Source organism: Thamnophis sirtalis, unplaced genomic scaffold, assembly GCF_051295495.1.
Source record: "Thamnophis sirtalis isolate CommonGarterSnake01/CBP01778 unplaced genomic scaffold, rThaSir2_p1.2 scaffold_2, whole genome shotgun sequence".
In the NCBI taxonomy this organism is placed as follows: domain Eukaryota; kingdom Metazoa; phylum Chordata; class Lepidosauria; order Squamata; family Natricidae; genus Thamnophis; species Thamnophis sirtalis.
This window is the reverse complement of record NW_028261382.1, coordinates 113,277,231-113,305,049: the sequence shown is the minus strand read 5'-3', so window position 1 is coordinate 113,305,049 and position 27,819 is coordinate 113,277,231. Positions and strand designations below refer to the sequence as shown.

At 41.4% G+C, this 27,819-nt stretch overlaps 1 protein-coding gene across 2 annotated transcripts in view; it reads right to left on the bottom strand.

The window, feature by feature from the left end:
* Positions 1-850: 850 nt before the first annotated feature.
* The window catches only part of FAM91A1 (family with sequence similarity 91 member A1), a 41,195-nt gene continuing 14,226 nt past the window's right edge, over positions 851-27,819 (bottom strand). The window contains exons 9-25 of one of the 2 annotated variants that reach the window (XR_015695598.1): positions 26,249-26,355; positions 24,846-24,884; positions 24,602-24,714; positions 23,219-23,337; positions 21,987-22,099; positions 21,693-21,779; positions 20,192-20,324; positions 18,751-18,899; positions 17,318-17,452; positions 15,084-15,197; positions 12,641-12,713; positions 12,070-12,219; positions 8,668-8,775; positions 6,427-6,550; positions 6,243-6,312; positions 4,914-5,231; positions 851-1,328 (exon numbers count right to left, since the gene is read on the bottom strand). Coding sequence is in view for 1 of the 2 variants with exons in the window: in XM_087706712.1 (XP_087562838.1) it covers positions 5,025-5,231; positions 6,243-6,312; positions 6,427-6,550; positions 8,668-8,775; positions 12,070-12,219; positions 12,641-12,713; positions 15,084-15,197; positions 17,318-17,452; positions 18,751-18,899; positions 20,192-20,324; positions 21,693-21,779; positions 21,987-22,099; positions 23,219-23,337; positions 24,602-24,714; positions 24,846-24,884; positions 26,249-26,355 (1,841 nt within the window). In the remaining variant the exon portion in view is untranslated. Of the gene's footprint in view, positions 5,232-6,242; positions 6,313-6,426; positions 6,551-8,667; positions 8,776-12,069; positions 12,220-12,640; positions 12,714-15,083; positions 15,198-17,317; positions 17,453-18,750; positions 18,900-20,191; positions 20,325-21,692; positions 21,780-21,986; positions 22,100-23,218; positions 23,338-24,601; positions 24,715-24,845; positions 24,885-26,248; positions 26,356-27,819 lie in introns of both variants that reach the window. The other variant, XM_087706712.1, reaches the window with a different exon arrangement.

Sequence of the window (27,819 nt, the reverse complement as noted above, 5' to 3'; positions counted from 1 at the left end):
CCTGGAAATAGCAAAGAACCTGACCGTGATGCCTCTGGCAGAGAAAATGGAGCTCATGAGGGTTGCACATGGCCCTCCCGACCGCCATTTTCGCTGGCAGAGAATTGCAGAGGCCGTTCCAGCCAAAAATGGAGCTTGCGAGGGCTGTGAGCTCAATTTTCGCTGGCAGAGGGTTGCAGGAGGCCATTGCAGTCACAAATGGAACTCGGGAACCTGTTTTTCCTGGCAGAGCACTTGGGCCACCACAGGCGCCCTCGACCCAAGTGATGTTGAGCTCAGCATGCCCCCCTAGGCTCCCCCACCCCGCGAGGTTAAACACAATTTGACATTCCTGCTATACGTGAAAAAACCCTATCTCTGATAAGCCTTAGATTAGCTGTTTAGTAATCTATAGAAACTAGACATAGAGCGAGCTTTTGACTTACCACCACAATCCAGCCCAAATTTTTGTTGCTAAGCAAGACGGAAATTGAGTTTTATCCCCTTTTACCACTTTTCTTTTCACTGTTGTTAAGTGAATCACTGCAGTTGTTAAGTCAGTAAGGCAATTGTTAAGTGAGTCTGGCTTCCCCACTGACTTTGCTTGTCAGGGGGTCGCAGATAAGATTATTGTTATGCAACCGTCATAAATACGTGCCAGGCATCTGAATTTCAATCCTGTGACCATGGAGGGGGGGGGATGGGATGCTGCAATGGTTGTAAGTGTGAAAAACGGTTGTGTCACTTTTTTCAGTGTCTTTGTAACTTCAAATGGTCACTAAATGAATGGCTGTGAATTGAAGACTACTTGTACATGTAAATTCATCTCCCGTCAAAATGCTTAAACTTCGGAATAAGGCAACCGCAAAAGTTCCAGACTAGCAACACAATTTTATTTGTAAACATTTATGTTACATGTTCCAATAAGTTAACTGAATTCCAGTATTTGTACATTTCACTGTATATGGTCAAAATTGGGTTAAGAAGAAAGAAACTGGATTGCTTCATTGGTTGTTACTGTCCCGTGTTTTAAAACCTTCTAAAATACAAGCAGCATTAAAAACAGTGAGGAAATGCAAAGAAAAGTAACAGGATTATCGAAAGGAACAATTTAGATGATTAGGTAGCTGAGAGAAAGGGGGGGGCGGTGTATAAAAAAAAAAAGAACCACAGAAATAAAACACATTCCGGAGAAACTCACAGAGCAAATCCAATAAAAATATTGTTTCTGGATGCCTCGTTTACTCTAAATTCAAAAAGCAGATTACATCTTAATAATGAAGCACAAAGACAAACCATGAAATGTTATGGCCTAAAATATTACTAACTTGATTCTGGACGAGTAAAAGCTGCTGAGAAAAAAAAACCAGATTAAAAAAAAATTAATGGATTCCACAGATGTTAAAATTTTGCCTTTGTTCACAGTATATTTAAATCACCATTCAAACCCCCCCCGCCCCAAAATATAGAATAAGCACATATTTAAAAAAATACACACACAAAATGACAAATTAAGGCTCTGCTTTGTATATCTCTGTTTTCTGTTATAGAAGGTGGTGTTTGTCAGTGAAGCAAAGGCCTGGCTTAGAATAACCCATCCAGGACCCCTTATAATTGTTCACCATTCTGCACCTCCTTCATATCTAGTTTAAATGTTACCTTTCTGGAGTCTCATGCCTTGCATAACCGCATCCAAAAAGATACCTGGCCTACCAGTAATTTTATGGAAGCTTTAAGGTTAGTTATAGGACTTTAAAAATATAATAATTAGGGAATGCATTATCTGACATCCTGAATCAAGGAGAGATGGGAGTCCATCTCTTGAATAGCTCTGAAATTTAAGGATTTTCTGCTGAATGTCTAGGTACTGAATTTCCATCCTACATTTAAGAAAAACAAGATGACAACTGGGCTGTCATTCCTGTCCCACCTCCGAGAAATTTCTAACATGTGGGAAATCCACTAGGTTGTCAATATACAAACATATATACAGGGTGTGGGAAAACGCCAGAATTTTGTCATAGCGTGGGGAGTGTGTGTTGGGGGAAACTGAATCTTCTACACCTTAAAAGAGAATTGTTGGTAGTTCAGGATTGAAATGAAGGGTCCTTGGTGGTCTCTGAGCTTGCTGGTTTTCTTGCCGACGTTTCATTACCCAACTGGGTAACAGCATCAGTTACCTGGTTTGGATAATGAAACATCTGTAAGAAAACAAACAGGCTCAGAGAGGACCCCTCATTTCTACACATTGTAACTGTATATTGAAACCGAAATCAGCTGTCTTTTAGGGTGGCATATAGGGTTCACAGGAGCCCTGAAGGGGGGCAATTCAGAGTGGGCAAGTCACTAGGGATGGTTCAGTGGTGGGTTCCGGATCCCGTTGCAACCGGTACACTGCAACGGGGCAGGGCATCCACCATGTGCATGCACGCATGCGTACCAACCGCCCATGACGCTCCAGCTGTTCGGCGGGGCAGCGCGCAGCTGCTGTATATTCCGTGTGCATGAGCAAATGGCCCGGTTTGGTCAAATACAGGTAAGGAGAGTGGACGGGCGGGTGGGCCCTCCAGAGCAGCGTACCCGAACGGTACCTGGTGCTTCCAGCAGGCACTGGTACGCCCGTACTGAGGCGTACCGGTCGTAACCCACAACTAGGATGGTTGTAATCGAATCTGGAAGGAACCCAGAAGATATCTTCATTATCTTCATGAGAGGGCCTTCAGCCTGAAGATTTCAACATCATAAGCTGATGTTTATGCCCAGAAATGGGGCCTGCTTCCTAAATAATTTGGCTTCCCAACATAACTGGCCAATAACTGGCTTCTGAACTATAATCAATCTTCATATTTACCCTCTTCCTATTTGTTTCCTTCTCGGTTACAAGGCTCTTAAGTAACAGCTGTGGCATTTGAAGTACTGACATGGTGGGTGATAAATTACATTTTTAGGTGAAGCTGCATGTTAACTATAATCTTAAAGGTCCATCCTAATATAAAGAGGGAAAGGAAGGTATAAAATGCTGACAAATGAGAGAAAGGCTGATAAAAATAGGGGTCTTTATACAAATTTTGTCTGTGCTTGCTCTTCAGAAGAATAGAATCAGAATTGGCGGATAGAAATGGAAGGGGATTATGTGGTGTGTTTGTGTGTGTCTGTGCGAGGGAGGGAGGGAAGGAAAGAAAATGAAACAATATCCAATGACTTAAGTTCTAATTTTTAAAATATGGACAGCAAATCCTTTAAAAAAAACAAAAAACATTTCCTGCTATATCCTCCTGGAATGTCAAATAAGTGCTCTCTAAATTCTTGGTCCCTCCAACATTTTCACCATTCGAGCCAGCTGATTTGCATTAAAAAGAAAGAAAGAAAGAAAAAAAATCCAGTTAAAGAAACCAGCCAGGCTTCCTGCAAAGTCCTGGGATCGTTCAACTTTTAGGCCACAATGATTTTAGGAAACAATTCCAATTCCTAACTTCTTACAGCTGCGTTTTTTAAGACTCGGCAACTGCCGAGATCATCCTGAAGCGAGCAGAACTGCATTTACAGAATGTGTTACCGACCCTACCGAACTAATTATTAAACAACACTGTGCACGTTTTCATCTTGCCCTTCTAGGAAGGGAACACTGATATATTCTAGAAAGACTCCAGCACGAATCATTTCCATTAACGTTTTAAATAGCGAACAAAGCACCTCAACTGTAGTGGCCATTCACTAAAACGCCCCTCTCCATCTATTCCTCTGAAACGAGTGAAAGCCGTAGAGGAAGGCAACCTGTACGACAGTTTGTTCGGGAGCATTAGGAAATTCCCTGGAGGGTTTATCCTCAAAGCTTCCCCATTCTAAACCGGACTTACCTTTTTAATACCTTGCTTATAATCCGAGTATCTCCCTTTATCTGCCTATTCCTACATGGTAGGTAAATGTTTTCTTGAGGCTGGCCTTTTCCTTGAGTCTCGGTTACCCCTGAACAGAATTGACTGAAAACTTTCCTATGACGCCTTTGAAAACACAGAACACCGTTGGTATGTTTGCAAAGGTTTTGTGGACCATGTCCACAGTCAAAAAAAGCTTGTTGTCACCTATGTTCATCAAGTCAGATCTTTTCACCTAACACCCCCCCCCCCAAGCTGCCCGAAGAAATGTGCTTGGAAACCCAAGGGAACAGAATCAATTTTTCCAGGTTCAGCTTTTGGGATGCTTGTTGGCGCTTTCCAAAGACAAATTCCACACAGGACATTGAATTTGCACTAAAGGAGGACTTATAGATTGAAATCCATTACATGTAAAACTTTTGCATAGCTAACTCTACAATGATGTGCCCGTGGGGCGAGCAGATTTTTTTAGTTAGAAAGGAGAATATTAATCAAATCTCTTAATGCATCGGCAGATGTTTACAAAATTTCAGATTAAAACCCAGTACAAAATAGCATCAATGTTTCGGTGCCAAAATCTTCCTACCGTTGTTTTTAATCAGGTAGTTAAATTAGACTAGATTGGCAACAGTCCCTCGTACTGCTAGTCCTCAAGAGTGTTGCCAGAACCACCGACACAGACATGGAGCATTATTTGAGTATAATTTGTGCCTTTCTAACATCAAAAACTGTTTTAGCTGTTTAGGTATTATTGTAATACAAAAGAACCAGGCAAATTTAAGGTCAGCATTACTAATATATATATACTAATATATAAAATTGCTATTATCCCTTGCGACAGCGTAGAAATTCAATCAATGATCAGAAAGCTTCGGAAGGGGACGGTCTGTTAAAAAATAATAATGAAAGATCGATTGTCTTGAGATAAAGAGACAGGCCAACAATGAACCAAAGCTTTTTCGTTATGTCAGAACATGCAAGAAACTGGGAGACCGAATGCCTCTTCTTCCTCCTCCCCCTCCCCCCATTGAAATGTAACATCGCACCCTTTATTAACACCTTCACTGCAGGGGAACGTGTTGTGACGGCATCACAAGTTTCAGAAGGTTGGCACTGTGAGTTGAATGCAGTTGGTTACCAGGAGTCCAAAGGCAAGTTGTGAAGGCTGCACTACTTTACGTGTTCTGGGGGCATGGCTGCAATTAGGACCGAGGAAGGAGAACGTCCACTCCATTCCGATAACACACCATCCTTAAACATGAGGTTCTTGGCAGGCAGCGGGACCCCAGCGTCGGCAGAGGTCAGAGGAGAAAGTAAACTGGACGCAGAAGAAGAAGAACTGGCCTCTGAAAGCAACTCCATGGTCGAAATATTTTCCTAAATGAGAAGAAAGGGGTTCAATAGGATTCCAGTTTTGACTAGAGGTGGTCCTCATCTTACAACCATTCACGTGATGACTGTTGTATGCAGGAGTGGGATTCAAAAATTTTATCAACCGGTTCTCTGCTTGGTTGCTGGGTGGGCGTGGCCATGGTGGGTGTGGCTTACTCGGCCTCCTGCACCATGGCGAGAGTGGTGGTTTCCGCTCTCCCCTGGGCTCCGGAGGCCCTCCAGAGGCCGGAAAGAGGCCCATTTTCAGAGAAGACCCGTTTTTTGCCCCCCCAGAGCCTCCATGCGGGCCCTGCACTTACCTAGCATCCAAAATGGGCCGCGTGGAGACTCCTGGGATGGGCAGGGAGGGGTGGGCCCGTCCTTGCAACTACTGGCTTGGCGAACCAGATGAAAAATTAGCATCTGGTTTGCCCGAACCAATCCGAACTGGCTGAATCCCACCCCTGGTTGTATGCCGTATGCTTCCCCCTCTGTAGAGAGGGGGCTGTTCAACTTTGACATAGATGGCCTCTTTGACAGAGGGGGAGACATCATCTGTCTCCAGTCTAAAACACAGTCCTTTCAGCAGTTCCAAGAAGGCTCCACACCCACTTGCAGCACTCAGGTAACCCTGAGGGCACAGATAAACCTCCAGGTGGCCTTAACAATTCTCTAAAATAATGCAAATGACCAGCTATCTGCAAGCAGCATCAATCATTCCATTCCCCACCCTCCAGTCAGAGCTAAAGAAGCTTCTTGGATGAGAAGCAAAACACCTTCAAAGAAAAACAAGAAAAGTCCAGTTGCCTCTTGAAAAACACGACCTTTGGGACAACCTGGATGACTAGGAATCTCGAGTCAAAAGATCATGAGATACATGCTCCCATTTTGACTCCTGACAAAGACTCTCCATCAGCTCAGATGCAAATCCTGACAGAAATGTGTGAACTGCCCAGAGTGGCTGGGAGTTGATCGGCATGTAAATAAATAAATGAATATTGTTCTTAGTGCATTTACCTGGAATGAATGAACAAAACTAAGGACCTGCAGGGAAAGTTTTCTGCTGGAATGTAACAGTTTTTGAAGGCTGCCAAAAGACAACAGAAAAAGCGACAAGGGTCATGGGCCGTATCTGATAACTGTGAACATTTTATTTTTTCGCTTTCTTTTTTTCTTCGGCATCATCCAACCAAAGCCTCACCTGTCTCTGCTGCATAATCCATGGCTGGCGATCTTTCGACAGACTTTTCGGTTGAGGTCCGAGCTGAACAGTGGGATTCCGAAGCTCAGTTCCAAGGGAACCCACTCCAGTTCTGTGGTAGGGACTGAAAAGATACCAAGGAAGGGCAAAGTGGAAGGGGCTTCAGCTGCCAATTTTTATGACTTTTTAAACACCTCTGTGAATTTAGGAACTTTCAAAAATTACATTGTTAGTAATAGCAACAGCACTTAGACTTCTATACCGCTTTACAGCCGTCTCTAAACAGTTTTACAGAGTCAGCCTATTGCCCTCAACAATTTGGGTCCTCATTTTACCCACCTCAGAAGGATGGAAGGCTGACTCAGCCTTGAGCCTGGTGGGATTTGAACTGCCATTCGCAGACAGTCAGCAGAAGTAGCCTAACCACTGCGCCAATGAAGCTAATGAATGACGACTGTACAACAACAGTAATAATAATAATAATAATAATAATAATAATAATAATAATAATAATAATAATGCAAAAAGCCGCACTGCTTGGATCTGCACGCATATTACGAAAATACGTTACGACGTCCTAGGCCCCTGGGTGGGGCCCGACTAGTAACCAATGCCAAATCCGGCGAAACAACTGGCCGCTGTGATACAATTGTATAATAATAATGCAATGATCTCTTCCTCTTGTACAAGTAGTCCTTGACTTACGACAGTTCACTTAGTGGCCATTCAAAGTTACACTGAAAAAGGGACTTATGACCATTTTCAGACTTATGACCGTCACAGCATCCCTGTGGTCACGTGATTTACATTTGGATGCCTGACAACCGATTCATATTTAACGACGGTTACAATGTTCCCGGGAGTCATGGGATCCCCTTTTGAGAAACCTCTGACAAGCAAAGTCAAGGGGGAAACCGGATTCACTTAACAATTGGGTTACTAATTTAACAACTGTGGTGATTCACTTAACAAATGTGGCGAGAGAAGTCGTAAAACGGGGCAAAACTCGCTTGACAAATTTCTCGCTGAGCCACATAAAAATGTTGGGCTCAACTGTGGTCGTAAATCGAGGACTACCTGTACCTTCAAGAGGTTGAACTGCTTAGGCCAAGCAATAAACTCCACTCAAATGAACAGTGGAAAAACAGCCGTCAAGACCCTTGTCTATTTTTCTTCTGGTTGATGGTTCATCCATAACCATCAGTCCAACCATTTGGGCAACTGAGCAAATCTGGAAAGGAATGCATTTTCTGATTATTTCCCCAAAACCAGCATCTGGGAATCACCCTTCAAAGCAGATTTATAATTCACTCTCTGCATTCAGAAAATTCATCATAGACAATAAAAATAATTTATCCTCTGCGCTTTTTTGTTAGGGAGGTAGTCCTCGGCTTACGACCACAATGGAGCCAAACATTTCTGTGGCTAACTGAGACATTTGTTAATTGGGTTTTGGCCCATTGAACGACCTTTCTTGCCAGTATTATTAAATGAATCACTGCGGCTGTTAAATTAGTAGCATGGTTGTTAAGTGAATCTGCTTTCCCGTTGATTTTGCTGGTAAGGAGGTCGCAAAAGGGGATCACAGGACCCTGGGATGCTGCAACCGTCATAAGTACGAGTCAGTTGGCAGGTGTCTCAATTTTGATCACACGATCATGGGGATGCTGCAAAAGTCATAAGCGTGAAAAACAACCCTGGTGACTTTGAATGGTCATTAAAAGAACTGTTGTAAGTCGAGGACTAACTGTTCAATGTAGCCCTTCCTCCTTCTGCCAGTTGTTCTACCACAAAGCCCAACCAATCTACGACTGGAACTTCTGCTTCTTGTTATAGGTCGGGGTCCCCAATTCCTGGTCCGGCAACGCCCTGCGGCATGCAAGCAACCACGTTGTGCAAACAAGTGAAGTCCCATCTGTGGGATGCAGGCAACATGCAAAACCACACCCTCTTTGTGGTCCATGGAAAAACCTCTCTCCACGGAACTGGTCCCTGGTGCCCCAGAAGTTGAGGGCCACTGTTATGAGTTACCCAGAGATTGCAGAGAACATCATGGACTACAGTGTAATGCAGGGGTCCACAAACCTGGCAAGTTTAAGACTAGTGGACTTCAACTCCCAGAATTCTGGGAGTTGAAGTCCACAAGTCTTAAAGTTGCCAAGTTTGAAGACCTCTGGTGTCATGCCATTTAAGGTTCTCCATGTCCTAATAATACAATCTTCTCCATTTCCATGAGGTTACCTTCTGGGCCTTGTTTAGCAGCAGGATCTACGTAAGGCTCTTCAATGACCATTTCAAAGGACTCTGTGCTTCCGTTTACATCTGAGCCCAGGGCAAGCTCTGGCTCACCTGAAGAGGAAATTCAATACTTAAAATTATACGCATATACCTTGTTTCCCCGAAAATGGGCATCCAACAACTGAAAGATGCTGTGATTGACCACTTAGCACGGAGAGCACTTGCCTATAAAGTTGGCAAGAGTTGGACACGATTGAATGGTTAAAACAGGGGTGTCAAACTCAAGGCCGGTGAGCCACACCCAGCCTGTGGGGTGCTTAGATCTGGCCCATAAGGACAGTCCTGGAAACCTCTGCCAGCGAAAACAGAGCTTGGGAGGGTGGTGCCCAGCCCTCCTGGACTTCGTTTTTGCCCGTGCTGGCCCCTCTGGGCTCTGTTTTCACTGGTAGAGGGCTGCAGGAGGCCATAGAGTTGTCCATGCCCACCCTGGCCACACACACCCCAGCCACACACCTTTCCTGCCACTCCCTCCCCAAGTCAAATACAACCCTGATGCAACCTTCATTGAAATTGAGTTTGACACCCCTGGGTTAAAAACAACAACATACAGATGAACTGCATTTGCTTTACCTAAAGGTTATACCTGGATATAAGATTCTAGAATATGCTTCTTAGCTGCATACATCTTAACGAATGCAGAAGAATCTTGCAACCATTCCGATATCTTTCTACCACTTGCAAGAATGCACACAAATTCAAATAAAAACAACAACCCTACTAGTTTGACAACCCAGGACCAGAGGTGGCATTCAGCCAGTTCTGACAGGTTCTGGAGAACCAGTAGCGGAAATTCTGAGTAAATAGGCTGGCCCACCCGCACTGCCTCCCAGCTGATCTTTTTTTTAAAAAAATATTTTAAAACAAACATAAAAACCATCCTCCAGTTACATACAGTGTGTTGATTGGTTACAAAACTTCTATGCCTCCTCACCACAGTCCTCACTTACAATTATCAATCCAATATATATGCATACAATTATTATCATCATGAAACATTTATTTGACTGCAAACATTAATACTTCCTTTTATGTGAAATATTCTAAGTTTAAAATAAATTTACATTATGGCATTTCATCACATCATCCCCAAACCATCCAGTAATATTACATCTTTAAATGGTATTCTGTATAAAATTGTTTATCTTTGGTTACAAAACTTTTGTGTATCCTCCCCATAGTTCTCACTTACAATTTATATAAAATTTAATATATATATATATATATATATATATATATATATATATATATATATATATATATATATATATATATATATATATATATATATATATATATATATATATGAATATATATATATATATATATATATATATGTGTGTGTGTGTGTGTGTGTGTGTGTGTGTGTGTGTGTGTGTGTGTGTTTATTTGTGCTGATAAATAAATAAAGGGAGACTAGTATAGATCTATTTCAAGCTATTTAGCTCTCATCAGCTAGCCATACCCTTACTGGGATTCGAACCTGTGCTGTATTGCATCTTAGGCAAACGTCTTAGCCATCAAGCCACAGGTCTCCTCCTTATCAGCTGAAGCCTATATATATTCCATTCATTATTATCTTTGTTAATAATTTATTTGACTATAACTATTATTACTTCATTTTATGCGTAATATTCCAACTAAATTTAAATTAATTTTTATTATAGCATTTCATTACATCATCCTGTATCCATCCAATAGTAGTGCAATCTTATATCTCTTGCCATTTGTAGTATTTGTGTTCTAATTGCTTTCTTGGTAAATCTTATATAGACTTCTCTTGGCAACTTGTTTTTCACTGCATATCTTTTAAGACTCGAAACCCCTCGTCTTCCATCCCTTCCTTCCCTCAACTTCCCTCTGGTTATCACCGGTGCTTCTGCCAGAATTTCTATCATTACTTCTACCAAATTTCCTCCCTTTTCTTCTTCTATATTCTGGAATCTGAGGTAAAATTCTGATCTGCCGCTCTCCCATTCCAATATTCCACTCTGTCTTTTTCAACCACGCTCAATCTGCTGTCAATATCTCCAATTTTCTTATCTCTTTGTTCATCTTTTTCTTCAATTTTTTGAAATCTGTGCTCGTATTTCATCATCGTTTGGTGAATATTCTCAATTTTTTCATCTATTTTTACTGTTCTTTGTTCAATACCCTCCATTCTCTTTTCAATGATCTCTGTTCTTATATTTTTTGAATTTCTTGCATATCATCTGCAATGTCACTTCCTTTTCTTTTTCGTGCTGCGACATCATCTATATTGATCTTTTCTTCCAGATAGTAAACACTGCCACTATATAGAATCCAGGCTTTTTTATTAAGTTCCAAACAAGTTCACTGCAATCTTCTCTCTTTCAAGTCAAGCTTTCTTTTCACTCCAGTCCAGCTCCTCAGAGGAGCACCTCTATAAACAATCTGTGCTCATCCGCTATCATTTTCAATAAACAAGCTCAGAGACCTTGAAATGTAGATCAAATGCTCAAAGGAAGAAAATAAAAACAATATTTCCAAGCCTCCAAGTCTCTAAATGTTACTTCTTTTCCTCTACTTTTACTCCCCTCTTTATATTCCAAATTTAGGGGAAAAAATAAAAATTCTTAAAAGGAAAATGCAATACAGCGTTGAACAAAGAAAAAGAAAAAAAGTCTTAGTCAATAAGTATTATTTAAAAAAGGAGAAATAGAAGAAGAAAACTAGTCCAGTTTAAACAATAAGAAGCATTTGTAAAAATTCCATCAATAAAAAGATTAAAGAAAAGTAACACACTAAGTTGATTCAGGCTTAATCTTGCCGCTTAACCTCTTCTGTCTTCAATTTTAACTTTATTTTTGATCTTTTTGGGTGTTCTCTTCTCTAATAATAAAATTTATCTCACCAATTCGACACACTTTCTCTCCCGCTTTCCTTCCGTTCTGGAGCTGTCCCAACTTTCAGCAGCTTTAATGGCTGCTTCTCTGTCGCCGGAAAAAAGGACTTCTCCTGGATCTACCAGGGACTTTGCGATGTCCCTGGGATCAGCAGGGTGTGCCATTTTCTATCACTGTCTCTATGGGGCCGTTTAGGTCCAAAAGGACCGTCCAGCGGCAGAGATATCGATGGCAATCTTGGAGGTTCAAGATCACACGTTGTATCGTTGCTACATCAGCCCCGCTTCCCCCCACAGCTGATCTTCTTTTGTTGTCCTGAATGGGAGAATGGAGCTGGAAAGCAGGTTAGTGGGGTGGGGAGGGAATGGGGATTTTGCAGTAACCTTTCCCTGCCATGTCCACCAAGCCATGCCCTGCCCACAGAACCGGTGGGCGTGACATGGCTTAAAACGTTTTAAATCCCACCACTGCCAGGACCAACCTTTTTCCTCAGACGCATCACTCAGCTTCCTCTTCACGGGGTGACTGAAAGGGTTCAACATAGTGATGTAGCCGCAGAAGTGCTGCAGGTCCATCTTTTCCCTCAACATCTTCATTGCTTTATGGACACCCATGTTGAGACGGGAAAAATCTAGACATAACCCCACCCCCAAAGAGTATATTAAATAAATGTATTAAATTAAACCACCGCCGATAACAGGAAAAATATAAAGAAGATTTGGAGAATTACTGAATGTTGATATAATGTCCAAGTTTGGGATTTGATGTGCTCACAGTGTATTTTCACATTTGAGATTTCTGTTTTAGTTTTTTTCAGTTTACAGTGTTTTCATAGGGAAAGAAAATGTGCAGTCAAAACTTTTAATAATTAAAAAAACCCGATTATTGATGGTGAGCAGACTTTCCTCTCAGGATACAAGACTTTGCAGGAGTCTCTAGACTTGAAGTCTAAGGCTGCTTCCTAGAAACATGAAGCGGGAAGTGACAAGAACAAAATTCTCTCTTGATTTAATGACGTATGAACTATTAATAAATAAATAAATCCACCATACCTCCTTGCTGTTCTGCTTCATCAAGTGGAAATGGAATATGGATTGTTTCCCCCATGCCATGTATGCCGTGTCCCTAAATGCCAAGATAAAGAGGTACAGTAAGGTAAAAAATTGGCAGCCTTCTGACAACTTTCGGTTCTGAGTTTTCCACCCCTCTGCGATTTTGGAATATTGGTAAGAGTTGTTGGGTTAAGAGAGTCCAGGGACAACTCTCTCAGGGCCCCTAAATTTCCCAAGGACCCTGGGCCTGTCACTCTGCCTCTCAGCGCTATTTTACAAAGTGGTGTCAGGTTCTGAAGGGTTAATGAAACCAGCCAAAAACAGAAACGGTTTGTAAATGAAGTTTGTATTCTTCCTTTGGCACGAACTGACCAACAAAGCACTAAGGGAATGAATATATTCTCAGAGCTGTCACTCTGTGCTTCCCACCACCTTTTATAGCTACATTGGTAATTAAGATAAGCTGCACCTGCACATGTGCACACCCATCACGTGACCCAGAGCGAAACCACCCGGCAATTAATCATGGATTGTTAGCAGGAGTTTCTTCAGCTTGTGTAGGTGGGATGGTGAGTCTTGGCAGCTGGCCCAGTCTTCTCCCCTGAATGGCAGCTCCAAGCCTCTGAGCTCCGGCTGACAGTGGTTGTCAGTATAAAATACAGGTAGGATAGGAACGTCTAGGACAGGGATGTCAAACTCAAGGCCTGGGGGCCGGATCTGGCTTGCAGGATGCTTAGTCCTGGCCCATGCGGCTGTCCTGGAAACAGCAAAGGACCGGACTGTGGTGCTTCTGCCAGTGAAAACAGAGTTTGAGAGGCCTGCAGGCAGAGGGTTGCTGGAGGCTGTCACAGCGGAAAATGGCGCTCGCGAAGGCTGTGGGCAGTCCTCTCAAACTCTGTTTTCACTGGCAGAGGGTTGCAGGAAGCTGTCGCATCCAAAAACAGAGCTCGGGAGCCCATTTTTGCTGGCAGAGCGCTTGGGCCACCACAGCCACCCCTGACATGAGTGATGTGGAACTGGCCATGCCCCCCCCCCCCGTGTGAAACATAATCCTGATGTGGCCTTCAATGAAATTGAGTTTGGCACCCCTGCTCCAGGACATCTTAGAAAAACAGGTAATCCTCGAATGATGACCCCAGTTGGGACTGGACATTCCATCATTAAGCAAGGCGGTTGCTGAGTGAGTTGAGTCCAATTTTGTAACCTCTTTTGCTGTTGTGGTTAGGTGAATCCCCACGTTCTTTAAGTGAATCTGGCTACCCCAGTTGACTTTGCTTGCTGGAAGTTGGCTAGGAAAGTCACAGATGGCGATCACATGACCCTGGGACAGTGCAGCCATCATATGTGCTGTTTGCCAAGTGCCCAATTTCTGATCATATGATTATGGGAATGTTGCAATAATCGTCTATGAGGACTGGTTCTAAGCCCCTTTTTTCAATGCCATTGTAATCTCCAATGGTCACTAAGTGAGTGGTCATAGGTTGAGGACTACCTATACAAATGAAACAAATGTTTGTCTGTATCCTGGTTTCTAAGCCATTTTAAAGATCCAGCACTTCTAAGATATCCTGTCCTGCAACTGCTGAGCACCAGGACCTGCAGAGCTCCTAAAATTAGATTTATATCTAGTCACCTTAGAGTTGTGAGTTCAACTCCAGTAGAGCCTCACAGAATAACATCTAGCTACACACATCTGACAATTTCCAATAAAAACATGGTCATGCAGCATCACTTGGTGGTTCATGTCATACAAAACAATGTGATGATTTTTCAAATTGAACTTTATGGAAGAGATTATTATTGGCTGAGTTGATGTATTTTGTGTCTAATCCAACACAGTTGGAAGATGTCAGCTTCTGCTTTGCTGTTGCTTCAGCTGCCATGAAACGGGGAGGGAGGGCATGGTATTTTGGGTGGGGTTACTCGTTGTGCTGGAGGAATGTTCTGGAGGTCTTTGGATGGACAGACTACGCATGCGTGGGTGTTTCCCGCCTGGACTAACGGCACCGACATTCCATCTTCGTGATGCCTTTTGAAGTTATCTCACACCTGACACTTGAAGGACTTATGATTGGACTAGGCCTATGATGCCAGGGGGTGTGGAATGGACTATTCTATATATCAACTGCTTTCGCGCCTAATTAACCAGACTTCGCTATGCAATCGCTCTTTAACCATTTTTAATTAGTAAAAGTACATTTGATTTTCCACAAATGGAGTCTCATGGTTTTCTTTCCTAATTATTAAATGGAGAGGTGCTCACAGAAGGTGTCCTTTGTATCCTATGATAATAAATGACCAGGAAATTCTAATAAGCTACACTTAAATGAACAGCCTACCAGCCACCCATTGCCTATTCATATTTCTGCTTCTACCTTGGCCAAAATAGAAAAAATATTATCAAATTCAGTTATTTAGTCTATTTTTGTATAAGTCTTTGTACCTGAATCAGGACAGCAGAATGGGTTAAAGCATCATTCAACATAGTAAGCACATTCGAAGTGGGGACTACTCCTGGATCGTGACCCCAAGATGTTATTAATAAACGGTCATAGCCCTGGGAATCAAATGCAAAGAGACAAATTAAGACCCAATTAACAAGACATTTATTTATCTATTTATTTATATTACATCTATAGTAGTGTAATTCAGGGTCCCGTCCCCCCCACATTTTCCCATTAAAATTTTACTTTTTCTTTTCTTTTCAGCCTGGTCACCTGGCTTAAATCTTTTTCTGCAAAACCTGATCTGTATTTATTTAATATACTTTTTCAAGTAATATATTTGTTAATGCTATATTTATAATTGCTGGAGGCATTATCTTTGGTGGAAAGGTTTAATATAGTAATACAGAAATGGTGGTTTTTTTTTGGTAGTTAATCTATTATCAACTAGCCAATAACCCGGCGTTGCACGGATATTTATTTATAGGGGGAAAAATTCCGGACCAAACGTAATTTCTAATGTTGGATTTTCCTGCTTACCAGAGGGAGCCCCCTTGTGGAGTACTGTGACGCCATTACCAGCTCCACTGCACTGTACAGTAGAAGCCATTTTACAGCAGTACAACAGAAGCCATTTTATGGCACAACAGGCTGTATCTTAACAGAACACACACCCCTAGGTAAATTGCTGGAGGTATTCCAAAGTTATGCTGGAAAACACACATACACTTTACACACACACACACACAAACACACACTTGTAATATAAAGAATTAGAGGTATATTCTCTAGAAAACAGGAAAGGGTCTTAACTTTTGTTGCAAGTGTTTCAGTGGATCTCAAATTATGGCTAATGTAACCAAAAATAATATTTAGAAGGTATTGGACTCCATTACATTTGGATATAAAAGGACTGTCAAAAACAGTAAATGGAGATGTAATAAGGATCATGCTTCTTTAAAACACACATTTTTACAATAATCCTCTGCTTAACAAGTTTTGGGAGAAAGTAGCTGATTGTGTGTCAGAAGCTAAAATTCTCAGAGGATAATATTTTCTTGAACTGCATACCTAATACATGGAATTTAATAACTGGGCAATGTAAAGAGATTCTCCATGGTCAAAAAACTGAAATTGCAGCACTGGAAAAATAAATGTATGCCACCCCTACACTCAATGAAGACCTGATTGCATTTACCTCCAAGGAGTTTATGACATTTATGTTTCTTGACATATTATTTCATTTTATTATATAACATTTTGATGTGTTTTTTTCAATTCTTGAACAATGAATGTATATTTTATCACTGTTAGCTTTGTGTTTTGCCTTTTCTTCTTTTTATTAATTAAAAAGCAGTAACAATAAATATAAAAAGTGTATATTATCTAATAAAACCACTAAAGAGTCTGATTCAACCCATTTTCAAAGTTCTCTAAACGCAATGTTTTCAACAGTCTTCTTTTGCCAAATGATAAATGGCTTAGATTAATTATATTGATTTATCTCTGGAATCACCTCTCTTCTACCATAAATTAAAAATCCTCTAGATTTCAAACACCAATAACTTCTCAAAGGGGTGCAAAATATTTTGAATTCCCACCAGGTTATTTTGGTAAGAAGTAACGGAATAAGTAAGGGACTAATGAAGGATGCGGTGGCTCAGTGGCTAAGACGCTGAGCTTATTGATCAAAAAGATTGGCAGTTCGAATCCCTAGCACCACGTAACAGAGTGAGCTCCCGTTACTTGTCCCAGCTTCTGCCAATCTAGTAGTTCGAAAGCACGTAAAAATGCAAGTAGAAAAATAGGGACCACTTTGGTGGGAAGGTAACAGTGTTCCATACGCCTTTGGCGCCAGATGACCACGGAGATGTCTTTGGACAGCGCTGGCTCTTCGGCTTTGAAACAGAGATGAACAACTAGCACATATGTGCTAGGGGAACCTTTACGTTTAAGGGAGTAAGCAAGAATTAAAAAGAGCCCAATTTTAACTCAAAAAGGGGTTGATTTGGAAATAATTTTGTCATTACAATGAAGGAGAATATTTGTAGCTCAGGGCTGCATTTTTTACTTTATCTTGTTTGGAGAATGAAACATCTGCAAGAAAACAACCAAGCTCAGAGTTGTTTCAAACTTTTACAGTTTCCCTCAGTATGCAACTGTTGTTGAGTTGTTCTGAAGTTGAGGCCCAATTTCAGAAGACTCTCAGACCCTGAAAGTGTGGAACACCCACCTGAAATATATCTGGAAGTTTTCGAAGCCTTGTGCCTTTAGATAATAACAGGGATGGAGGTCCCTGTCCGGTTATGTGGTAAATATAGAGCTTGAACCACACAGAGCTCACTTCTGGAATAGCTGGCCCAATATGCTGTGAAAAGATGGAAAAGTCAGAAGGGAAGCAGGCAGGGCAGCTAATTGGGGCTCAGCAGGAAGAACAGAGCAACTGCCATCAGCATTTGCAGTGGTCCTCAGACAATTTCATGTGTTTTTTATTGTTAATTATAAGATAAAAATATAGATGTTAGAAAGGGGAAAGAAGGAAGGAAGAGATGGGAGGGAGGGAGGAGAGAAGAAGAAAGGAGATGGGAGGGAGGGGGAGGAAGGAAGGAGATGGCAGGGAGGGGGAGGAAGGGAAGAAGAAAGCAGATGGGAGGGAGGGAGGGAGGGAGGGAGGGAGGGAGGGAGGAAGGAAGGAAGGAAGGAAGGAAAGAAGTAAATTTTCTCAGTGCAGTAGAATATTAAAAAGTTACAACCTTAACCTTTTCCTTTACATTTCTACACATTTCAAGCGATTTCTATAACAACAAAATCATTCTAATCACAAACACCTAAAATCAAAGTTTCACACCCCTTCCTAATTTAAATCAAAAAAATCCAGAAGTGGTTTCCAAGTAGAAACAAAACTAGGTAAGATTCTTCTCTTGGATTAACAAAAGTAAGTATAATCTTTATTGTCATTGTATTTAAAAATACAACGAAATTGGTTGTCAGTTTCACATCTCTGACAACTGCATTATCTTTTAACATCAATTCTTCCACTGTGGGAATTAGTCCTATATTCCAACATGTTTTTTTTTTCCAGAATGACTTTTGGAACTGTTATCTATTAAAGAACAGAAAATATGCTCATTTTGAAACATTTTTAAAAACACTTAAAAACAAATCTGATTAGGGCTTCCAAGCAGAAAAAAAAACCACTCAAGAGATACTAAAAGATCTCTCATAATAAATACACAGGGAGTGTAAATTCCTGGGTATTTATTATGAGAGATCTTTTGGTATCTCTTGGCTGAATTTTTTTCTATTGGAAGCTCTAATCAGATTTTTTAAAGTGTGCATGTTTGTTAAAAATAGAAACACTGCAGATCTTTATAAATGGCTATGAATAGTTGTGGGGGATTTTTTTTTTTAAAAAAAAGGCAGGATAGGCATTTAAATAAATACATAATAAAAAATGTTTAAGGTCCAGCTAGAAGTACAGCATAACACAATGCTATGTAAATTTAAAAAGTGTTTTGTTTCTCAACCCGTTCAGACTTTCGTGAGATGTTCTGAACGAGTTGAGAAGCAAAACACTTTTTAAATTTACATAGCATTGTGTTGTGCTGTACTTCTAGCTTGACCTTGCCATTTAAAAAATGTGTTTGTTTAAAGGATCTTGCTTACCTGGGGGGTGCAGCTGCTGGTAGGTCGGATTTCATTGGTGAGAGGTGCCATGGAGACAAGCAGTGTGTAGTTTTTGTTCAAAACTCTGCTGCAGGTGGCAGGATCCAAGCCAAGCAAGCTTTCGCAGCGTAGTAAATCCAGAGGGAAACCTACATTAACAAAGACACTTGGAATACAGATAGCAAACGAACATGTATACAAGTGAAAGGGGCAGAGGGAAAGGGGAAGGAAAAATCTTAGTTAGGGATTGCAATTTACTCTTAAAATTAAATAAAGTTCTCAGAGTATTTGCACAAACATCTTCCTGTCGTTAGAAATGCTGTCGGTCAATATATGGACAAACCCTAAGCTAAACTTTATGGAAGTGCCTGCATCAATAAAGGAGAATATTTGTAGCTCAGGGTTGAAATGAGGGGTCCTTGGTGCTCTCTGAACTTGCTTGTTTTCTCACAGAAGTTTCATGACCCTAGGTAGGTACTGATGATGTTACCTAGTTAGGTTAATGAAATGTCTGCAGGAAAACAAGCAAGCTCAGAGAGCACCAAGGACCCCTCAGTTGTTGTGGCCCGCCAGCTGCCAGTGGAGCTGGCAGCAGACTCAGATAATGAGGAGGTTGGAGAGGAACTTGGGCCAGTTCTGGAGTCTGGGGAAGGCTCTGCTGGATGCTCTGCGTCGGACGCAGAGATAGAGCCAGGCCCGTTCAACATTTCCCAGCCACTGGAGAGATAGCTGAGATAAGTGGAGAAGAAGAACAGATGGAGCCTGTTCCAGATGCATATATGCGCAGAGCTGTTAGGAGAGGAGAATAACTGAGGACAAGGAGTCGACTCGGGAAGCAAGGCGCACGTGGATGCTGAATGGCCCCTCTCTGACTGGGGAATAAATAGAAGGAAAGGGGAGTGGTGATTGTAGGAGACAACCAGTTCAGATTTCTGAAGATTTGGCTCATGGTGTTTCATGCCTCAGAGACTGCTTGCCAGAATTTAATTTACAGTTTTGGCTCCGGCCTGCCAATTATCTCAAGGAACTGATAAGGTCTGTTACTACAATTACCTCTTTGAAGGATTATTGCCTGGATTTTTCTATGTGTGAATGCCATTAATTCACAGGAGATTAATAAAGAGGGTTTTTTCGGGACAAGGAGTCTGTTTCTTGTTTCTGCTAAGGCTGGGTCAGAACATCAGTGTCTATATATCGTGTTGATTTTTTTCCTACATCTTAGTGCTTGAATTCTTTTCTGGCCTTAGTTAGATTCTATTCCACTTCTCCTGCAATTTTAATACCACACAAAAATTAATCTTTAGAGGAGAAAAACCACATCAGCAATTCTCTGCTCCCAAATGATATTACCACGTATTTGGAACAGAGTTGCCCAACAAGAAAGCAAGCACTGAGCAGATAAAATAACAGCTTTCTACTAAAACAGATGTTTTCACTGTACCATTAGTGGGTTGCTCAGCCTGCGAAACCTGAGCCACGAGGTCCTTATTGTGTCTCAGGAACAGGATAGTGTTTCTGAGGGTAAGAGCATGATCAAAGTATCGTTGAGCTTCACCCTCTCCTGTACTCTGAACCTGAATAAGAGAAGACAAATATGTACTGTCTACGCAAATACGGTTGCCACAACAAATTGAATTAAGGCTATTACACAACATTCCCAACGCAGGGATTAGGAATGTGTCACAGCTGCTATGACGCTCTATAAAGAAAAAAATAACATCTATTACATTCGAAGCTATTATATTCCTAGTACTTGGGCAACCTGTACCATATGAAAAATGGAAGGCCAAATTCAGTACTTTAGTTAATGCTGCTGGATCCATTTTTGTGGGTTAGCTTTGGATCCACCTAAATAGCGACACTATATTGCCAAAAGTATTCGCTCACCTGCCTTTACTCGCATATGAACTTACTGTAAGTGACATCCCATTCCTAATTCATAGGGTTCAATATGACATCGTTCCCCCTTTGCAGCTATAACAGCTTCAACTCTTCTGGGAAGGCTGTCCACAAGGTTCAGGAGTCTGTTTATGGGAATTTTTAACCATTCTTCCAGAAGCGCATTTGTGAGGTCACACACTGATGTTGGATGAGTTTACATGGCCCACCACTTCGTGGCTGAGTTGCTGTCGTTCCTAAACACGTCCACATTCTTATAATACAGCTGAGAGTTGACTGTGGAATATTTAGGAGCGAGGAAATTTCACGACTGGATTTGTTGCACAGGTGGCATCCTATCACAGTTCCACGCTGAAATTCACTGAGCTCCTGAGAGCAACCCATTCTTTCACAAATGTTTGAAAAAACAGTCTGCATGCCTAGGTACTTGATTTTATACACCTGTGGCCATGGAAGTGATTGGAACACCTGATTCTGATTATTTGGATGGGTGAGCGGAATACTTTTGGCAATATAGTGTATATATGACCATGGACAGAAAGCTTACCTATATAAATGGATCTGGATAGAGGTGGTGTGCAAACCTTTTCAGCCTAATTTCAAAGCCCCTCACCAAGTGATCTGTTCAGCACAGTGGCACAGTGGTTAGAGTGCAGTACTGCAGGCTACTTCTGCTGACTGCCAGCTGTCTGCAATTTGGCAGTTCAAATCCCACCAGGCTCAAGGTTGACTCAACCTTCCATCCTTCCGAGGTGGGTAAACTGAGGACCCAGATTATTGGGGGCAATAGGTTGACTCTGAATACCGCTTAGAGAGGGCTGTAAAGCGGTATATAAGTTGCTTTATTATATAATTGCTATTGCTAATATGTAAACAGCCCAGGTTTTAATCCTAGAAAGGTATGGCTAGCTGATGAGAGCTAAATAGCTTGAAATCTATACTATTCTACACTAGAGATCTACACTAGTCTCCCTTTATTTCTTTGTTAGTAAAACATAAATTTAACACAATCACAGGGGTCAGGTTTTTTGTTTTTTGTTTACCTTTTCAAGTTCCACCAGAAAACTATCCAGTGATTCATCGGACAGTTTTCCCACTTCGAACATGGTGACTGCATGACTTTTCAAATTCTGCAAGGCCAAAATGCGCCGTTACTCATTTTCAGATATAATTCGAGGTAAAAAGCACCAGGAAGAAGAACACAAGATTTAAAAACTCCTCTTGAATGCTGTTTGTGAAAAACCAGTGCTTTAAAACTGACTTCTATTTAAAATAAAAGCAATCCAAGAACACTTTCAACATGTTGAGTTCAATCAAGACTGAGCAAGTTAACTTACCGGCGAAAGATTCCCCATCATTAAAAAGGCAGTCAGAGTTGAATCAAAGAGGAATGCTATCCTCTTCGTGTGTGCGGTAGACAGACTTAAGCTGTTCACGCTGGCTGTGTCACCTTGGAAAGCAAAACCAAAAAAAACCGATCAAACCAATCGAAACGGAATTCTACTAATCAGAACTGCTCGTACTAGTGTTGGACTCACCACCTAGTTGGGGTGGCGTCAAAGAGTGTGACGGACAGCTTGCCAAACTGAGTGAACCGCCCTCTACTGCCCTCACCCACCAGCCATTGGGACACGCTCTAAATCAGGGGTCTCCAATCTTGTCAACTTTAAGACTTGTGGACCTCAACTCCCAGAATTTCTCAGCCAGCAAGGAACTCTGGGAGTTGAAGTCCACAAGTCTTAAAAGTTGACAAGGTTGGAGACCCCTGTTCTAAATCAGCCGATGTGCTAGGTTGTCACTGTAGGTATGTGTCATTCTTGCAATTAAAGCCTGAAATACTACAGATAGCTTACAACTTACTTACTTACCCGTGTTTCCCCGAAAATAAGACAGGGTATTATTTTCTTTTTACCCCCCTTATGGTCAAGAGGCTGATCCAACCGACAATCAGCTCCTTGTGTTAATCAGGCTAAGCTGAAACGGGCTGTTTGTGGTTTCTGCAAGGAGGCAAATTGTTGGGGGGCAGAGGCAAAGGGTGGGGGCTGGTGGGTGGGGCTACATTCAGTGTATAAGACACACCCAAATTTTCACCCTCTTTTAGCAGAGATTACATTGAGTGTTATCTTATTTGGGTAAGGTGATTTGAATAACCTAGCACACTCCCAGAAAAGCCGCATTTCCTTTGGCTTTCAGCTGGAGATAAGACAAGACACATCTTTCAGGCAGAGTTCTACGAACGTAGTGGTGTACCATGAGATAAAGAAGAATACATCTTCACCTTAAAATAATTCAGGGAGATTCATCCACAAAATATAATCAATTGCCTGATTTTTCCCCTCAAACAACAATGGCTCCCCCTTCACTGCTAGTTTTCCCCCCTCGTTGAATGTCTCTTGAATCTAGAGACTAGCACGTTTGAAACAAATCCTTGCAATTCCTGGAGTAAGTGAAAAGAATCCCTGCAATATGTTGCTAGCAGAGATCAGGAGATGCCAGGCCTATTAATGAGAGGCATGGGATGATATGAACTGCAACTGATAAACTAGCGGTCAGCACTTAAATTGCTCACCTTGGTCATCTTGACTGTTGGTATCTGTATCGGTGGCAGAAGAGCCTGCCTCTTGTACTGGACTCCTGCTTTCTCCACTCTCCCAGGACAACAGCATCTTCTGTGGGTCCAAAGTTGTTCTGACGAGGGGGAAAAACGTGTCATAGAAGAGCCTTATTGGATCAGATCAAAATCTGGAATCTTGTAAGACAAGCAACTGCCTCCCGAGGAGTCTACAAGCAGGATCTCAGGACAGCAGATCCCTCCCAGCAACTGATCTGAGTAACTGAGGTTGTGAAACTGGCCAGAACGGTCATCTCAAAATAGCATCCCATTCTAGGAGTCCACAGCCTCTCGGCAAAGATTTGAGTTACATTTTTAGGCTTTACAGTTCCAGGGTTCACTACCCAAGCTTCTAGCTTACTATCACTGAACCCACAGATTAAATTAAGACTTCTCTGGAGAACTGGTTTTAATCGGTGAAAAGAGAAGCTTTATTTGTTTTCTGAAGCAGTTCTGACTCCTATAGTGAAACAAAAAATTTGGAAAGGGAAATATTTAAAGGAGCCTTTTCTTTGTGACAATGAGTAGCCTTTTTAGCTGTGTGCTTGAAAGTTTAATGAGGCTCCGTTGAATTCAAAGGCTTTTATTTGTGGCCATGGAGGGAGGGAGGGAGGGAGAGAGGGAGGGAGGGAGGGACGAAGGAAGGAAGGAAGGAAGGAAGGAAGGAAGGAAGGAAGGAAGGAAGGAAGAAAGAGATACCATATTTAGTATTTGTTTCTTAGCACATGTCACAATTATATTTCAATGGCATTGTGTTTAACTTTTATCAACTAGTTTGTGGGCTGCCTTGAACACCATCTACTGATCAGTTGGTGGAAAAGCAAAATATCCATCCACTTTTTAGAAATATTTCAATTCCATAAAGATCAAGAGCTTTTAGAAGAATATAAAGCTACCACCTGACTGCAATTTAAGGCAACGGTGTCTTTTTCTGGAATCACTACAGGGCCACTGTGCAATCCGGGCGAAAGATACAGCTCATTTTAAAAGTTGGAAACGAGAGTTACTTTTCTACCTCAAGGTTTCCTGAAGCAGCTTTTTGCAACTGAATCTAAAACATCGTACACAATCCTCCACACCAGTATTTCTCAACTTTAGCAACTTTAAGACACCTGGACTTCCACTCCCAGAATTCTCCAGCCAGCCATCTTAAAATTGCCAAGTTGAGAAGCCTTGCTCTATGCATATTATTGAGTATTATCTACTGTTATTGAGTATTATCAAATGCTTCAGAACAGCATTTGAATAAATGCTCAAACAAACACAGAGTAAAACTGAGGTAGGAAGCTGAGGAAATCGTCCTCTTCTGCTTTCAGTGTAAAATTGTATTTTTATACTTACTTTAGCCTGTTTATGGAGGGAACGTTCCGCCATGATGAATGAAGATTCTCCAGGTTTATTACTTGACCCTTTTTATGGGCAAACCCTAGCCGGCAATACATGGAAACAGCATTCTGGAAAAGAAAACACGATCCTTTTATCAGCATGTTGTATTTTAATAATTTTAAGAAAGAGAAAAAGAGAGACGTTGAGCAATAGAACAATTAATCTTTCGCTCATACAAGTGAATGGAGTTGAGGCCTACCTTCACAAGTGACAAATCAATCTCAAGGACATTTGCTAGCTGAAAAATACACAAAATAAGTAAAGGTTACTGATGATAATGTGTGTTCATTTACATCAGCCCCACGACAACAAAATTACAATTTGCTCAACAGCTGTCTAACAATTTTGACATCAACCCACAATGGAAAGCCAAATGGGCTGCTGAACGCCCAGAAACTGGCAGCTACGTAGATGACCCTACACAAAATGTGCCAGGTTTTGACCTTCCTCACCAGCATTGGTCAACTCGGAACAGGATCCGTACCCAACATGGTGTCTCCCAGGACTCATTGTTTAAGTGGGGTCTTGCCTCTACCCCTCAGTGTGACCATGGTGCTCTTTGACAAAATATCCAACACATTGTGTCCGATGGCCCATCAAGAGGTCACATTGGTCCAAGGTCTGATTTTTTTTCAACATAGAATGGCTGGGTGGACTGGACATTAACATTTGAACTACTATGTCCATGTATTTGCCATACACTAAATAAATAAAGCTCCATTAAAAATGTCACACTTATTCAGTACTGACCATTTAAGAGAGCCAAATGACTGAATTATATAGTGTTTTCTTGGAATATTTAACAACATTTCATCATGGTGAAATAAAAGCAACCAATGAACTGGCTAGAGTTCTAATACTACAGTAAATACATTTCAAGTATTTAGCAGAGGCTTAAGATATCAATACACTCCACAATGGTAAATCTGCATCACCTTATGGAAAATGCATTCTTATGCAATTTCACAATCTCAGCGGTTTTCATGGAATTGGAATACAGCCACAGTTCAGCAGCACAATATATACTTTGGAATCTAAGGTCCCTTGGCCCAAAGTTTGATTGATAGTCTGATCCAGCATAAATCAGCTTTGTTTGTAAATGTGAAGGCAGATTTCAGAGGAGAAAGTTGAAGTACTTTCAGAGCTACAATTCATTTCACTGTCATTTCAAGGATTTATGATATGTAGCTAGGAATCTGAGTTAATCCTACATTCTATTGGAAAGTGTTTTCCACTAGTACAAAAAGGAAAAAGAAAAGCAGCACGTTCTTCTGGTTATTTCTCCCATTTAGAACAGCAAGTATAATCACCTCCATAATAGAGATTGCGTGGAAGATGATGGGAAGTATTGTGGCCCACTAGTGGCCTGGAGAACTGTTGCCAACCCACAACAACAACCAATTGTTTATTAGCTTGTTTATATTTTTACAATTTATATTTGTACAGTTGCTCATTTCATCCATAGGATTCGGGGCAGCTACAGAAATTAAAATTCACTACAATATAAATGAAAGGAAAATTGAATTAAAATCTAAATAAATAAAAGCTTCCAAGCAGGTGTTGATATATAGCCTCAGAGGAATATTTAAAAAAATGCCTTACCTCTGCGACATTTGTGTGTTCATCTATGGAAACAAATATCTTGTACAGCAGCGTTTCAAAATAATCTCCCTGAACTCTGTTCATGACAAACCCTTCCAGTGGCGGCACTGAAAAGAAAAGCTATGTTTTTAAGGATATTGTTAGGTAGAAAAAGAAATGCCATTTATCGAAATAAGAAAATACAATATCACCTCTGCTTCTCCTGTCTCAGGAGAGAAATTTTTCGGAGTATAAGACGCACCAAGATTTTGAAGAGGCAAATTAAAAAAAATGTTTTTGTACTCTGTAAACCTCCCCAAAACTGGCCATTTTTCGCAAAAATGGGCCCGTTTCTTTTTTTAAAAAGGGCATGAATAGCCTTTAGGAGGCTCGTAGAGTGCTTCTGGGGCCTCCCAAAATGAGCAAAAACCACGAAAGCTAGCCCATTTTTTGTCAAAAAAGGGGCATGAATAGCCTTTAGGAACCTTATAGAGTGTTCCTAGGGCCTGGGGAGGGGGGGCAAAATTGAGCAAAAATTGGTGTGTTTTTCGCTCATTTCTGCCTTTCCCAGCCCCCAGGAGCACTCTATAAGCCTCCTAAAGGCTCTGCATGGCCATTTTGGTGAAGGGGGCGGGGTTTCGGGAGGCAAAAAAATGCTGTATTCAGTGTATAAGACGGACCCAGATTTTCAGCTTCTTTTTTGAGGGAAAAAGGTGCATCTTATACTCTGAGAAATATGGTAGCTTTTGATAAGTGAATGAGATACAGTCACAGACTTATTCTTCTACTTTCCCAAACACAGGTAGTCCTTGACTTCTGATCATAGTGGAGCCCAACATTTCTGTTTGCCAAGTTGAGACAATTAATTAAGTTTCGCCCCATTTTACGGACTTTGTGGCCACGATTGTTAAGTGAATCATTGCACTTGTTAAGTTACTAACATGGGTGTTAAGTGAGTCTGGCTTCCCCAATGACTCTCTTGTCAGAAAGTCACAATAGGTGACCTTGGGACACCAGGAGTGGAACGGTCATAAATATATGCTGGTTGCCAGTTGTCTAAATTTTGATCACGTGACCATGGGGATGCTACAATGGTCATTAAGTGTGAAAAACGGTCTAGGAGAAAAGACTTATATCCATTGGAAAGTTGCAGGTAATAGGCCTAGGAGTGAGCTTGCAGGCCTCATTGAACCAAAGTTTTAAATTACCGTATTTTTCGGACTATAAGACGCACCGGTGTATAAGACGCACCAAGATTTCGAAGAGGTAAGTAAGAAAAAAGTTTTTGCCTTCCCTCAGCCCCCAGCAGCATTCTGAAGGCTTCAGCAGACCTGCGGCAAGGCAAAAAAGCCCCCGTTTTTGCGAAAAACTGTCTGTTTCTCGTAAAAATGGGATGCGGAGGTGGGGCTTTAGGAGGCCCAAAATGGCTGTATTCGGTGTATAAGGCGCACCAACATTTCCACGCTCTTTTAGGGGGGGGGGGAAGGTGCGTCTTACACTCTGAAAAATACGGTAACATAATGGAAAAATGTACCCAGAGGTGGGTTCCTACCAGTTCGCACCTATTCGGTAGAACCGGTTCGTCAAATCTA